Source organism: Triticum urartu, chromosome 3A (assembly GCF_056163025.1).
Source record: "Triticum urartu cultivar PI428250 chromosome 3A, HENAU_Tu73, whole genome shotgun sequence".
Taxonomy (NCBI): Eukaryota; Viridiplantae; Streptophyta; class Magnoliopsida; order Poales; family Poaceae; genus Triticum; species Triticum urartu.
The window spans coordinates 525178967-525195093 of record NC_141875.1 but is presented as its reverse complement, the minus strand read 5'-3'; the positions used below and the strand labels follow the sequence as shown (position 1 = coordinate 525195093).

At 45.6% G+C, this 16127-nt stretch overlaps 1 protein-coding gene and 1 long non-coding RNA gene across 2 annotated transcripts; both read left to right on the top strand.

Moving 5' to 3' along the window:
* Positions 1–1008: 1008 nt before the first annotated feature.
* Positions 1009–5483, top strand: LOC125544788 (CBL-interacting protein kinase 19). The gene is made up of 2 exons (XM_048708543.2): positions 1009–2785; positions 5123–5483. The coding sequence occupies exon 1, from the start codon at positions 1221–1223 to the stop codon at positions 2775–2777; it is 1557 nt and encodes a 518-aa protein (XP_048564500.1). The 5' UTR covers positions 1009–1220; the 3' UTR covers positions 2778–2785; positions 5123–5483.
* An 823-nt stretch (positions 5484–6306) lies between these two features.
* Positions 6307–8927, top strand: LOC147980354 (uncharacterized). The gene is made up of 2 exons (XR_015619274.1): positions 6307–7147; positions 8377–8927. It is a non-coding gene; the product is annotated as an uncharacterized LOC147980354 (long non-coding RNA).
* Positions 8928–16127: the final 7200 nt, after the last annotated feature.

Genomic DNA, 16127 nt, shown 5'->3' with positions numbered 1-16127 from the left:
TGGACTCATGACAAACTTGTCCCAAGGACCGGACATCCATCAACTCATTTGTCGGCAGGCTTCAGAGAGTGGCTTGTCGTCTATCGTCGGTGATTTAACTGCTTTTGTTTGTTTATTTTGCGTCCTTGGGGTCATTTTATGCTATGACTCCAACGGACTTTGTTTGTGTTGAACCTACTATATGTGTTGTACGTTTAGATCTTGTGGGTGCTTGCTTTCTCTATGAAGTGGATGCACTCTTGCTTTTATGAATTCTTCTGACAAAACAAACTAATACGACATATTTTTTTGGAAAGAGAGTAGCTAATGATACAAATTGTATGCAGGACGAAACCATATAGAGAACAAGAAGTACACGTCGGCAACTTGATAACATCTATAACTTTTTGAGAGTTGCCAGATCAAACATTTTGAACACCTTCTAGATAGAACTCAATCAGAATTGCAACAACTCGAAGACTCGTTGTTAACACCGCAAACGCTTGAATGTTCAGAAATACAACTTATCTTGAAATAGATTTTTGTCCGGCTTTATAAATAAAGCAACTACCACGTCTATATAAGCAATGCAAATGCAATAATAATGTTAATATAAGGTTTTGCGGGGCAAAAGCACAAACAAATCTAAAAGTAAAGAAATACAGCTCTTATTTGGAGAGAGAAGTTAGTGAGCAAATTGAGCCCTGAGAGTATGTTGTCAATTTCATCTCCACGTGACCCCGCAAAAAAAAATTCATCTCCACATGTAAATTGTGAATGACTCCAGTGAAATAATAAAAGTGCTGCTTATAAAACAAAAGTACCCCTGGAGCTTTCTTCCTTTTGTGTGTGGCAAACTTATTTACAGCTGGTACACCGGCTCCCAATCCACCGTTTGCTTTGCTTGGCAACAGCCAGAGCTTTACGCAAAAAAGAACCCTCGAAATATGGCACAAAAGCTGTGCACGAAGAGACTCCAGCAATTGGGTGAAACAAGCCCATAATAAAAATACAAAATGCGAGGAGCCGGGGAAAAAATATCTGCCCTCCCAAGCCAAGCGAAGAGCCCCAGCCCAACCATGCTCCACGGAGCAGAGCCATAGAGAAGGCGGAGAGCAAAGCAAACGAGAAATAGTTTCCGCAGAGCCGTTAAGCTCACCTCCTTCGAGGCCGGCTGCTCCACCTCCACCTCCACCCAATCCCCTTCGCCTCGCCTCCCCGCCCACCGCCACCACCCGTCGATGGCGGCCACCAAGCCGCCGCCGCGTGACCCGTCGCCGCAGGCCGCGCGGCTGCCGTCCCCTTCCTCCTCCTCCTCCTCCTCGGCGGCGGCCAAGCGAGGCGGCACAGGCTCCCGCGGGCTGCTCATGGGGCGGTACGAGCTGGGCCGCGTCCTGGGCAAGGGCACCTTCGCCAAGGTGTACCACGCGCGGCACCTGCAGACCGGCGAGAGCGTGGCCATCAAGGTGCTCGACCGGGAGAAGGCCGTGCGGAGCGGCCTCGTCTCGCACATCAAGCGCGAGATCGCCGTGCTCCGCCGCGTGCGCCACCCCAACATCGTGCACCTCTTCGAGGTCATGGCCACCAAGACCAAGATCTACTTCGTCATGGAGCTCGTCCGCGGCGGCGAGCTCTTCTCCCGCGTCTCCAAGGGCCGCCTCAAGGAGGACATTGCGCGCCGCTACTTCCAGCACCTCATCTCCGCCGTCGGATTCTGCCACACCCGCGGGGTCTTCCACCGGGACCTCAAGCCGGAGAACCTCCTCGTCGACGAGGCGGGCAACCTCAAGGTCTCCGACTTCGGCCTCTCCGCCGTCGCCGAGCCGTTCCAGCCAGAGGGTCTCCTCCACACCTTCTGCGGCACGCCGGCCTACGTCGCGCCCGAGGTCCTCGCCCGCCGTGGATACGAAGGCGCCAAGGCCGACATATGGTCCTGCGGCGTCATCCTCTTTGTTCTCATGGCCGGATACCTCCCTTTCCATGACCAGAACCTCATGGCCATGTACCGTAAGGTTTACAAGGGAGAGTTCCGGTGTCCACGGTGGTTCTCCAAGGACCTTACTAGCCTGATCATGCGTTTCCTTGACACAAACCCAAGCACCAGGATCACCTTGCCGGAGGTCATGGAGAGCCGGTGGTTCAAGAAAGGATTCCGGCCAGTCAAGTTCTATATTGAAGACGACCAGCTGTACAACGTCATAGATGCCGAGAATGATATGCTCGACTTGGGTCTCACCGACCCTCTTCCTCAACCATTGCCGCCTCCACCTCCATCTCCATCCCCACAAGAAGTTGATGGAGACGACTCAGGGTCAGAGTCCGACGCATCAGTCGTGTCCTGCCCTGCCACATCGTCATTTGAAGAGCGCCACAGGCTCCGCGGGCCGCTCCCGCGCCCCGCTAGCCTTAATGCGTTCGACATCATATCATTCTCAAGGGGATTCAACTTGTCGGGGCTGTTTGAGGAAAAAGGGGACGAGGTGAGATTCATCTCGAGTGAACCTATGTCGGACATTATAACCAAATTGGAGGAGATCGCAAATGTGAAGAGCTTCGCGGTGCGGAAGAAGGATTGGCGGGTGAGCCTGGAGGGCACAAGGGAAGGGGTCAAGGGTCCACTAACAATCTGCGCGGAGATTTTTGAACTCACACCCTCCCTTGTAGTAGTGGAGGTAAAAAAGAAGGCCGGGGATAAGGAAGAGTATGATGATTTCTGCAACAAGGAACTGAAGCCAGGAATGCAGCATCTTGTGCACCAGATGGTCCCAGTTCCAAATACACCTACCATTTCTGAGTAGGCCGAAAGGTACTATTTTTTCCTTGCTTTTTCTTTTTTGTTGGAGGTAAATATTAAATAATAAAAGGTGTTTCTCAAACATGATATGTTGTGTCGAAAATGGTATTATGTGATACAAAGTTGGGTCATCTATTTTGGAACGGAGGGAGTACTTGGGTATGTAGTTTTTGCATCTTAAAATCGCATGCTCAATCGATTCTATCTTGTGCACCACATGCTAGGTAATACTGTTCTTACCTGATTAAACTTTCTGTATCATAAAATTGCAAATTTTGTCCATATATGTTTTCTTTTGCTAATTATGTTCTCCTACCAAATAATTGTAATTTTAACACAAGTAATTGGAAGATTTTGATCTGTAATCCGATGCAGTTTGATCTACTCACCTCATCCTTTGAAAACTGTCAACGATTGAAATCTCTACTACACACAAGAAAGATCTGAAATAGTTTTTGATTTGATTGTTCGTAGTTCTAATCAGATGTACGGGTACTTGATGAAAACAAAGTGAAATTGATTGTTCGTAGTTCTAATCAACCTAGTTTGTGGCTGTTGAAACGATTACAAATTGTTTCATTTGTTCCTTAAGCATAAGCACACAATATTTGCTCGAGAGAGACAGAGTGGTTCTGCATTTCTCCAACAAAGCTTGTCAATTATACAACAGTGATCCTTTTTCCAATGCATTACCACAAATTTTCGTGGATGTATATTTTTCATCACCTAAGTAGAGTGGAGAATCAGAGGGGTTGCTTGGTTAGTACTCATTAAGGGTAGAAACACCTTTATTTTCACCTAAAGACCTGCGCTTCACATGATTTTGTGCTTTCATATTTACCTCTGAAGAGGAGAGGGGCTGGAGCCACATTTAAATAGCAATAGATTTTTGTGGTGTGGTACGTGTGTGTCTGTCTGCGATCACAATAACTGGCCGCTAAAAGGTCTGCTGCACTCTGTCCACTTAATTTGGTGCAAAGAAAAATAGATATAATTGCATCCTAGTTATGGAAATATCTAGCAAATATAATCAATTATATGGTACTCACTCGATCAAACGTTTTAGTTATTGTTCCCTTCTCTGTAATTGATGATAACATACTGTGTTAGATCCTTATTAACCACTTGATATGATCCGGACGTTGGGTGCACAATTATGATTCGGTTCTGCTGAATTTTTGTTGTTAGTTCGACAAACCTTACATATCTACCCACTGCCCGACACTCTAAAAGTTACTCCTCCATTGTATCCAGCCTGGCAAAATTGATGGTATAGATCCATGACTTTACTCAGATAGAATATATAGAGCTTTCATAAAAAAAGCTGAAGCTAACACCAGGGTGTTCCTGCAAGATTTGTTATTATTCTGGTCGACCTTCATTTGAGAAGCACTTCCGGAATTTGTTGGGACATCTTTGGTTTGAGCCAAGCCTAGCCTACCAAATATTTGGGTAGCTAGAATTTGGCAAATGCTGGCAAGAAAAATGAACCGGGGTTTTGGGCATGCGAAAAATTTGGCACCCATCCGAACAATTACCAAAAAATCGGTAGGGTTGGTTTTAGACCACCGACCAAACACTACCCTTAGCATCCAAACGTTGAACTGTGGTTGATTGCTCACCTGAAGGCTGAGGGTTTTCTTATGGTACATATATACATTGTAGGGGCTTGAATTTTCCAATTTTTTTTTTTGAAACAAGGCAAAAGACTTGCCATTTTCATTTAATAAGAGGTTTCAGAACAGACATCGCCAAGCGGCGGAAAAGCAAAACAATTACTCTCGCGGTATTACATTACGCAAATGCTTAGCGCCTGCAGTGGCCCAAATCGAAACTTCATCTTTGATACGTCGCATGACAATCGCCACCGGCGCCGCTTTGCTCCTGAAGACACGAGCATTCCTTTCATTCCATATCTCCCATCCCACAAGAAGTAACAGGGAAGATAGGGCCTTCATCGGGAGTGTATTATCAGAGAGAACCGCATCCCACCAAGATTTCACCGAATCGAACAGGAGCCACGGAGCCGTGGGGATAGCAAGCCCGAGCCATGAGAAGACCGCATTCCAAATCCGAACAGAGAAACGTCACTTGAAGATCAGGTGTGCTGCAGATTCTTGCACCTGACTGCAGAGTGGGCATTTGTCACAATTTGGCCATCCTCTCCTCTGAAGCCTATCAGCCGTCCAAACTCTGTTGTGGATAACGAGCCACGCTAATTTTTTTTCCAATTTTGAGGTGAATGTGATGTGTTGAAGTATGTGAATTGCCCCATGTATAAGCATATTGCATTGTACATGCTCTAACTGATGTACTGGGAGGTAACATTCATTTCTTTGCTTGATGCAGGCCTTGAAGGTAACAGGCGCCACCGCCCCTAGAGCTAACGGGGATAGGGGGAGCGACTCTCCAAGCTAGAAAGAAACTGGAGTCGGGTGCAACTGACAGGAGCAAGAGTTCTTGTAGTCTCGGGCACTGACGATGATGAGCGCGGTTACTTGGTTAACCCTGGAGAGCATACATAATGTTATCCGAGACGGAGCTAGATTGTGGCTGTATATGGTGTCGCCCTAGCTGCTGTTTAAATGTTGTATTTTCTCTACTTAATTAGCTGATGATTGTGTATGTACTCCCGCTGCTGGTTTAATCAGCAGAACCGAATAATTTTGGGTAATCGTTAATTCAAGGACCGAACTGATTGAGGAATAAATTGGGTGCAACATGCATCGCATGCATGCACAAACCTTTGGCCACCAGACACATGCAGACGTGCTTGGATTCCGAATCTTGCATTCTCTGATCCGCATAATTGTGTGCAGAAGTCCAGATCCCTGCCATTGCCTCGGACCTGCGCTGTCCGTCCATGGAAATGGCACGCACGAGGCATCGTCGTCGCTGCCGCGCACGTGAATGAGCACTGAGCAGCACGGCGTAGGTGATGATGGATGGCCATGGCCTACCTCGGCAGGTCGGCACGCGTGGTCGACCGTCGGCTGCTCGGGCTGGGGCAGGGCGCGGGGGACAGGCGGGGCCGGCGTTCGGCCACGAAAGCGCCGTGTGCGGCCTGGAGTTGGCGGCCTGGGCCATGGTCGCGCATCATCTGCGTGCGGAGATAAAGATTTCGCATTATGCATCGTCGTCGTGTCCCCATCGTATCTCCGCCCGTGTTCTTTTCCCTGGATCCGACGATGAGCGCCGACAGCGACTGACGGAGACGACAACATCGTTGGACGATGGGTGTCGACCATTAATACGATCGGCAAAATACTACAGCTTGTTTATTTGTGGAATATTTGAAAAGACGTTTGATATATTCATGACCGTCGTGTTTGATGTGTCTCGGCACTGAGAGTGAAAGCACATATCCCGGCGTCTGGGTATTATTGCCGTGGGTTTCCCGTGTGTAAGTTTAGCTTTTCTTTGAAAGCAAGTCACATTTGTGACATTTCAAAAAGAAAAAGAAAAAACACTTGTGACCACTTGATCTGCTTACTTTAGCAGTGTAGTAGCATATGTGCAGTTGAACTTTTTCTTCCAGTATCCAGTAGTTATAAAACAAGAGAACTTTTCTTTCAGTGGCAACACATGAACTTCACTTCAGAGAAAATATCAGGATGTACTGGTCAAGTGAATTTGTAAGGGCATCTTCAATAAGGGCAGTACCATGCCTTAGCCTCGTTAATCCACATTAGAAGAGTGATGAAATATTATTTTCATCTAGTCCTTAAAGAAGTTCTCTCTCCATCCTTTTCACTTTTTCTCTATCCATGGTGGCCCTTTCTTCCTTTTCCCCTCTCACTTCCTCAACAAAGTAGCTACCTTTTCCGTCTTAATTTATGAACACCAATAGTGCGTTGACGTTCCATGGAGGTACCTGAGCGAACGATCATTCTCACAACAAGGTAGACATGAGCGAACATATTCGTTCACTCGCAAATACCCCCCCAACGCGACCCAAAAAGCGCGTGCCCCAGGCCACTCGACCTCTCCCTCTGCTTCTTCCCCTGCTCTGGCAAATGGATTAGTTGGCAAAAATCATGTCTGGTCTGTCAGGGCTGGACACATGCAATTTACCTATACAAAAAATTGATTGCCATTGAAAAAAAGGGAAGATTTTTTTTTGAGGCAAAAAAGGAAGATTAGCAGTGTAAAGATTTGCCATGACAAGAAGCATTCAAATAGATTATAAAAAAAATGGAAAAACATATATCTCCCCCTTACATATTTCATAGTTTGAATTTTGTTAAGCTAATTCTGTTGGAAAATCACACACTTCCTCCTACCCCCTAACCCTACAACCCATGCTCTCCTTCCCCGCCTTCGTGGAGATGAGAGCAGAATTCAAAGATGAGATGAATAGAAAGAAGAAGAAAGGTGATTCTCCCCGTCCCTACATCTTTCCACCCAGAAAACAAGAATCAATGAAGTGAATAATTATTATCCAGATCTAGAGAACACACCCTTTCGTCCCCCGCATCGCCCGCATCTGGCGACACGGGGGAGAACTAGTGACGCCGCCTAGCTCTCTCCCCCACCACCGCTCCCCGCTGCGCCACTGCCGGAGGGCCGGCCGGCGAAGCCACGCCGCGCCTACTGAAGGTGGCGGCGGGGCGGTCTCGTCCCCCCTCCCCCCCCCCCCCCCCCCCCCCCCCTCCATCTGGCCGGAGCCCCTTCACCACTGCGCCCCCAGCGCCGCCTCCCTCGTCTCCGATGACGACACTCATCCCCTCCCTGGCCGGATCTGCGGTGGTGGCACCCCGGTGTCTCCCCCGTGTGCATGGCCCGACCCTGCCCATATTCGTTCTGGAGAAGCTGATCCCCACCCCTCCCTCCGGCTGCTGCGTCCTCCGGCCCGGTGCGGCTGCATGAGCTCGGTCTGCTCCTCCCCAAGCCGCTTCCTCCCGTGCTACTGTTGATGGTGTGAGCGCGGCTCTAGGTGGTGGAGGAGGCAGGCGATCCGAGGCTCTGGCCCTGCCCTGTTGCATGCTACTCCTCATCTTCGCGTGATGCCTTCTCCGAGCTATGGTGTTGTCTCCGTCCGATTTGTGTGGTCACGGTGGTCTCCCTTGGCGGGTCTGGTTGCGGCCTCGTGGTGGACCCTTTGTCGGCACCGCTCTGGTCCTAGCGAGCATGGACTTGCGTTCTCCAGTGTCCACAGCTTGCTAGTGTCCTCTGTCGGCGTGGTTCCGGCCCCGACGGTCCAATTGTTGCGTCCTCTACAACACTTGTCTCACCGGTGTCCCGACAGTTCTATCCCCAGCAGTTTGGATCTGCACTCCTTTTCGGCTCCTAGCTTGTCGGTGGCGTCGGTCGTCATCCTCTCTTCCGCGTCGGCTCTCTTCGCCCCTGCCGCATTCTGACCCCATCCACCGTCACGGCGTGCCAATCCCAGAGCTAACGTCTTTCGCGTCGCCCGGTGCCATCCTCCGGCGGCAAGCGCAATGATACGTCTCCAACGCATCTATAATTTTTGATTGCTCCATGCTATATTATTTTCTGTTTTGAACATTATTGTGCTTTATTATTCACTTTTATATTATTTTTGAAACTAACCTATTAACCGGAGGCCCATCCCAAAATTGCTGTTTTTTTGCCTATTTTAGGGTTTCGAAGAAAAGGAATATCAAACGGAATGAAATCTTCAGAAACGTGATTTTTGGAACGAACAAGATCCAGGAGATTTGGACCCTACGTCAAGCAACCAAGAGGGAAGCCACGAGGTAGGGGGGCGCGCCCTCCACCCTCGTGGGCCCCCTCTTGCTCCACCGACGTACTCCTTCCTCCTATATATACCTACGTACTCCCAAACGATCAGATACAGAGCCAAAACCCTAATTCCACCACCGTAACTTTCTATATCCACGAGATCCCATCTTGGGGCCTGTTCCGGAGCTCCGTCGGAGGGGGCATCGATCACGGAGGGCTTCTACATCAACACCATAGCCTCTCCGATGAAGTGTGAGTAGTTTATCTCAGACCTTCGGGTCCATAGTTATCAGCTAGATGGCTTCTCTCTTTTTGGATCTCAATATAAAGTTCTCCCCCTCTCTTGTGGAGATCTATTCGATGTAATCTTTTTTTGCGGTGTGTTTGTTGAGACCGATGAATTGTGGGTTTATGATCAAGTTTATCTATGAACAATATTTGAATCTTCTCTGAATTCTTTTATGTATGATTGGTTATCTTTGCAAGTTTCTTTGAATTATCAGTTTGGTTTGGCCTACTAGATTGATCTTTCTTGCAATGGGAGAAGTTCTTAGCTTTGGGTTCAATCTTGCGGTGTCCTTTCCCAGTGACAGTAGGGGCAGTAAGGCACGCATTGTATTGTTGCCATCGAGGATAACAAGATGGATTTTTTTATCATATTGCATGAATTTATCACTCTACATTATGTCATCTTGCTTAAGGCGTTACTCTGTTCTTATGAACTTAATACTCTAGATGCATGCTGGATAGCGGTCGATGTGTGGAGTAATAGTAGTAGATGCAGGCAGGAGTCGGTCTACTTGTCTCGGACGTGATGCCTATATACATGATCATACCTAGATATTCTCATAATTATGCTCAATTCTGTCAATTGCTCAACACTAATTTGTTCACCCACTGTAAAATACTTATGCTCTTGAGAGAAGCCACTAGTGAAACTTATGGCCCCCGGGTCTATCTTCATCATATTAATCTTCCAACACTTAGTTATTTCCTTTGCTTTTATTTTACTTTGCATCTTTATCATAAAAATACCAAAAGTATTATCTTATCATATCTATCAGATCTCACTCTCGTAAGTGACCGTGTAGCGATTGACAACCCCTTATCGCGTTGGTTGCGAGGATTTATTTGTTTTGTGTAGGTGCGAGGGACTCGCGCGTAGCCTTCTACTGGATTGATACCTTGGTTCTCAAAAACTGAGGGAAATAATTACGCTACTTTGCTGCATCACCTTTTTCTCTTCAAGGGAAAACCAACGCAGTGCTCAAGGGGTAGCACGCAACCCCACCCACCATATCTTGGGGTGGTGATCTTGACCAGCAAAGCGACTTCCTCATCTCTGGACCCTGATCTGTGGCAATGGGGTCGCTCGGAATTAGGCCAGGGTGAAATCCCTACTCGGCTCGCCGAAGCTGGCAGCGACAGCACCCGCGGATGTCATTTCCCTTCTTGGAGGCGCTGCCATGGCCTCTATCCGTGCCCTTCTTCGAGCAACGGGGAAAAACCTTGGTCCGACTCTTTGGATCAGATGGCGGAGGCGTCACGATATCGCTCCCCTTCTTGAAGGCACCACCTTGCATGCTCGCGGCGTCCCCGATGTTGGATTTAGAGATGTTTGGTGTTTGGCTGGTTTGGCTTGCCCCTCTACTTGGGTCTGGCTTGGTGGTTTAGGTGTGATATTTTCTTTTGTTCGGGGTGAGCATCATGTGTCTCTCTGCTCTGGGTTCCATGTCCATGCCTTCTCATGTATGCGTCCGTATTATGTGTTGTACCCTCCTATGTACTTTTCTGCTTTCCTTCTATCAATGCAATGATACGCAAGCTTTGCGTATTCGCGAAAAAAAATCAATGAAGTAGGAGACACATGTTACCATACTCATATCTTGTGAATAAAACAACCAGCTGGTGGAGGATATGTTTTGTACCTAAGTTTGCCGTATGTAATACACACACACACACACACACACAAAACTAGCCATGATGTGTGAACCCAAATAGCCATCAATGAAAATCCAGATTTGCAATGCATGAGAAACTAAAATTGCCATAACTTAAAATGTAGATGAAAAGGTAGCAATGATGTTCGTACTAAAGTAGCCATCCATGCTTTAATTGCCATGTTTTAATTACTAAAAATGACATGCGTTAATTAATAAAATTGCCATCCTATAATTATAAATTACCATGCTATAATTAATAAACTTTCCAGGACCTATGTAATAAAATTGCTATGTTCTACAAAATGAATATAGAATTTCATTATATAAAATGTTGGATTTGTGCCTAGGTGGCCGCTAACAATCATGACACATTTAAGAGAATTTTCATGATTGTAATCTCAACATGGCAAATTTAAGAGAATTTTGTTATCTCAACATGGCAACTTTTGTAAAATTGTAATGGTCACATGACAAAAATTAGGAGTTGCGCTTAAGTGGCTGCTAACAATGATGGCAAATTTAGAAAATTTTGTAGTTGTTCGCATGAAAAAGGTGGGAACTTATTTTGTATCGATCATTAGTTATGTGCAGTGTCATAATGGCAACCAAGACTATGACATAGCTATTCAATGCAAGATCATTGACAAAACGATAACATCAGTTATGGCTTGTTGAGCTCAATTCCAAATTTCTTGTACTTAGTCTAAAACGATGTTCAAATGTTTCACCATGCTAGCCGCTGAAATGACCAAAGTTTTCTCATCATTCTAACATTGCAATGCATGCTCGATACTACGAGTAATACAAGTAGGAAATGGCGTACCTAGCTAATTTGCCCGATAAATCTGCGTCATCTGATGACACATAACTTGACTTTCTGGATGGAATATGTTAGAGCTTTCGGCATAACATAGCGGTGAAACATCTTTGGTTTATCATGTTCATTCACCACCGTTACAAATTTACAATAGTCCAATGTTAATTATCATATTCTACATGAACCGTCTACGTCACCCGCGTCGCCCCTACTTGGGAGACTCGGGCGGAGATCTCAACCCTGCCTCCGGGCCGCCTCCATCGCACCCTCCCCTCTGTCACCGCTGGAGGAAGCCCTCAAGGGAAGCCTCGGCCGACCGACGGCGGCGGCGGAGGACCACTTCCCTACCACGTCTGGATCGGGTGAGGCAGGTCTCCCATCGGTGCCGGGGCGTCTCATCCTGATCTGGTTCATGGCGGCACGGAGGCTCGCCTCTGGCGATGGTGCAAGGCGGCGACATGGTAGTGGGCAGAGGCGGCGGAGCTGCAGGGTGACGAGGAAGATCGGGTGATGCGGGCCGTTGGGCGCGTCTGCGTGGTCACGACGGCCATGGTTGCGGTGGCCAACGGCTCGGTGATTCGGCGATAGCGGAACGTGGCCGGTGGCGGCGGCGATGTTCGGCCTGGATCCCGGGGCGACATCCCTGGAAGGTGGCGGCAGGTGAAGCTTGGGCTGCCCACAACCGCATGGCGTGGCGTTATCCCTGCCTAAAGTGGATCTTCACCGACGATCTGGTGGCCTTGGCTCTGGATTGGTTCGGACCAGAGATGGTGACAAGCGCCCGGGATCCCTCTCGGCGGCTATCACGGTTTGGCGAGGTGGGGTGGCAGCGCTCCTCCCAGGTAGTGGCCGGTGTGGCCAGTGTGTCAGGGCTCCCGCGGTGACAATGTTGTTGTGGATGGTTGCTGATATAGGCAGCTAGATCTGGGGCTTTGAAGGTGACCGATACAGTGCACAGGTTGTCGGCTGAATTTTTTGGAACAGATCCGGGTGAAAACCTGGTCTTCGACCGGTGGCTGGAGCCTGTGATGGCAACGCCCTTGTGCCATTTCCTTTTGGAAGGCATCATTGAGGGGAAGCTCCTAGCTCCTCCCGCTACCTCCAGAGGAAACCCTTGATCAGTTGATCGGATGATGGCGGCACTCTTCAGTCGTTTCCTCCTTGGGGGCATCATTCTTGGAGGTGTGCATTGGATCGAGGGACCAGTAGACGGTTTTAGTGGTGGAGCGGCATTTCATGTCACACATCGACGATGTGGAGTCTCGGCGGCGTGGTGCAGCAAGGTCTTGGCGGCGGATGTGTAATGATCGACGCGCGTAGGAAGGTGGCTTTGTCTGGCACCATGGTGGCGTTGGCTGCAGGCCTGACAATTGATGCGTCGGTACCTGCTCAGAAGATGGACCAGTGAAAGATGGCGGCGGCAACCTCTCAGAGGGCTCCAGACTGGTGTGTGCCCGAGACCTTATAGTCTGGCTTGGTTGGGCCCTCAAGTTTTAGATGTTAGGCTTTGGTGCGAGGTCGGTTTGGTATTCGGCTCGGACTATTGGCACCCCTTCATCAGTTAGTTAGGAGTAGCGACAGATGTTGCGAAGATGATGGCTTCAGACTTACAGATGTATTTCTTTGTAAGGTATTTGTGAATAATTAATAAAATGGCTGCATGCATCGTCCAGATGCAGAAGCCGGGGGCCATCCTCCTTTTATAAAAATTATAATGATAATAAGTCATCATATTCTACAAATTTACAATACAAGAACTTTCTCCATGTAATATAATTTCCCATGCTGCCTTTTTCAGTTAGACGCGTGTATATAATTATTACGCACTCTCTCCATTTTAATGTACTTCACATATTAGCTTTGTCTTGAGTGAAACTCTCTAAACTTTGACCAAGTTTATATATAAAAAAAGTAACATCCACAACACCAAGTTAATACCATTAAAATCATTATTCAATACAGTTTCATATTATATAATTTTTTATTACGAAAGTTTAGATTGTTTCGATAAACTTAGTCAAACTTTATAAAATTTTATTTAGGTCAAACCTAATATGTAGAGTAAATAAAAACGAAAGGAGTACAATCTCCGGCCAGGTGTTATTTGACTAACTTGAATATGAAATGCCAAGTTAGCCGCCTAGCTTTTTTTTTTACGGTAGCCGCCTAGATAGGGGAAGTCAGTGGCGTGAGCTCTAGGGTGCTGGTGGCCCATTAGGTTCGAACAGCCAGTGGTGCCCGCTCAAGAGGGCGGCTACGTCCATGAGGCAGAAGAGATAAGGACCGACGGCTAGAGATGGTGCACGAACATGGGCTGGAGGCCGAGCTGCTGGCTTCAGGCTGAAGCAGCGCTCCAACGAAGGGCGTCGACATGCTCGCAGGGTTGTATAAAGAGAGAAAGATAATAGAAGAACTGAAAAATACTGATGCTATGCGTACAATGCTTTTTTTTAACACGGTACAGACGCAAACACTTATATATATATAAATAATATATATATATATATATATATATATATACACTCATTTATATGAACGCACACCCTTACGTCCTATCTTTATATATGAGCACCTCCAATTAGACCGAGCCGACATATATCTTAAGATTGAATAAAGTCATCGTAGATGCATCGCCGGAAATCCAACTCAGATGAGCTAGGATATTACTGTCCATCTAACAATCCAATTACAGATAAGTTCACCTACCCGTACGATATTTGATGTACGATTTTTTTTTTGCGCAACGTTGTATGATATTTGTACAACGCCCGGTCATGTATTCATCCCCACACCTTACTATTCCAAAAAGAAAAATAAATAGATCATGTTTAACCATGCTATGTCGTTCGCTCCGGAAGAAATGTTAAGATTCAAGAACATGAAAAGGAGATAAGGACCATGTAGGGCCTGCATGCATGCAGGAACCTGGGTCTGTCCAAATTCCGCATTCCACCGCATGTACCACGTGTGTCGACAGTGGCATCAGTTTATTTATCAGTTACACTGTAGCAAATAGTAAGTATGTGTGTTAGCAGGGAGAATATCCAGTGATACCACGCCCTAAATGTTCCCAGGATACCATTTCAAAAAATTCAATTATAAATTTTTCAAAAAATTCTAAAAAAAATCATGAATGTTCACAAGGAATGTGTCTACATCCCCTAAAAATTTTAGCTTCAAATTCGAAATGTACATTGACAAACAAAAAAAAAGACAAATTCAAATGTGAATAGTATCAATTTTGCTTTTGCCCTTTTGTGACACTATTCATGCTAGATTTATCATTTTTTGTTTCTCGATGTGTATTTCAATTTGGATCTGATTTTTTAAGGGGTTGTAGTCACATATGTCGTGAAAATTCACAAAAATATCAAATTGATTTTTTGAAATTGCTATCATGGGAGCATTTTAGGTGTGGTATCACCTGATACTCTCCTGTGTGAGCAGTAGCATTATTTTATCTATCAGGTGTTTGAACAGTTCCTACGTCTGTGCAGTCTAAAGTAGAACACTAGTAGCAATCATTTTTTATTTGGGCTCCCATCATGCACATTTTTTTATTTGGGTTGATGTTGTAGCGGTCTCGCGCCTAGGGTGGTGGTGGTGGTTGGTGAACTCATCACCAACTCAAACTTTTAAGTAGGAAGAAAAACATGGCAATTTTTTGATAAATGTAAATGGGTTACATGAAAAATCTAGAATCTTTTATATTCTAAAAATCATGGCAAAATTAGAGAATATTGTGATGGTCATATGGCATATGTAGGAATTTTTTACTCCGAAGCACAAAAAATTCAGTAAAAAATATTTGTAGTGGTCCACATGGAAAATTTAGAAAATTAATTTCCATGAATGAAAGGCAATGTTGGGAAATTTTGTAAATGGCCACATGGATTTTTTTAGAAAACTGAAATTACTAAATCATGGTAAACTTAGGACAAAAATATGTAATTGTTAGATGGCACGTTCTGGATTTTTTTGCACTATAGTTTTGGAAAATATGTAAAAATGGTTACATGAGCAACTTAGAAATTATTGTGTCCTAAATCATGGCAAAAAATAGAGAATAGAGATGGTAACATGGCAAATGTATAATTTTTTTTACTATGAAGCATGGAAAAACTTGGAAAATGATTGTACTGATAATGAAGAATAACCTATGAAGCATGGAAATTTTTGTACTCATTAATCGGGACAACAACACAAAAAAAACATGACAAATTTTTGTGCTATGAAATTCATGGCAATAACTTCTTTGTTGCGATTTATGATACCATCAATAAACAACAATGTAATTGCCATGAATCAAAAACACACATACATAGCATTACCTGTTATGCAGAGATTTGCCATCAAATGTATTTTGACATCCTAGCCTATATATATAGTCTTACTTATTATGTACATATTTGCCATCAATCTATGTTGTCATCCTATCCTATCATGTGAAAATTTAACAACTATATAAATTCATGTCTCCTAGGAAAATCGACAACTATACAAAGTCCCTAAAGTTGTCATTTGAACATTAAAATAATTTCTTAATTTGTCATGTTATGGAAAAAAATGTTTTGAATTTTCCATGTGGAGATTGCAACCATTCTTCAAAAGTTGCCATGTGTACAAAACAATTTTTCTTAGAAGTTTTCAGGCATTCAGGGTAGAACATTTGCCGTGGTCAACACCCACTACACTGACCCCCCCCCCCTAAAATTTGTGACCTAGGTCGAAAAAGTAACCACTTTATGAGTAGCAAAATGATTTGTAGAAACATGGCAATATTAGAGGTGACTAGCATCACAAGTTGCTGGAATTAATCTAATCAACACAACATCACAAGCAAGTCTATGGGATTGAGAGAAAGAGGGCAAGGCTGAGAGATTGCATA

Bases quoted from the DNA above. Each gene is read 5' to 3' on its own strand.
- LOC125544788 (XM_048708543.2), top strand. From the start codon at position 1,221: ATGGCGGCCACCAAGCCGCCGCCGCGTGACCCGTCGCCGCAGGCCGCG.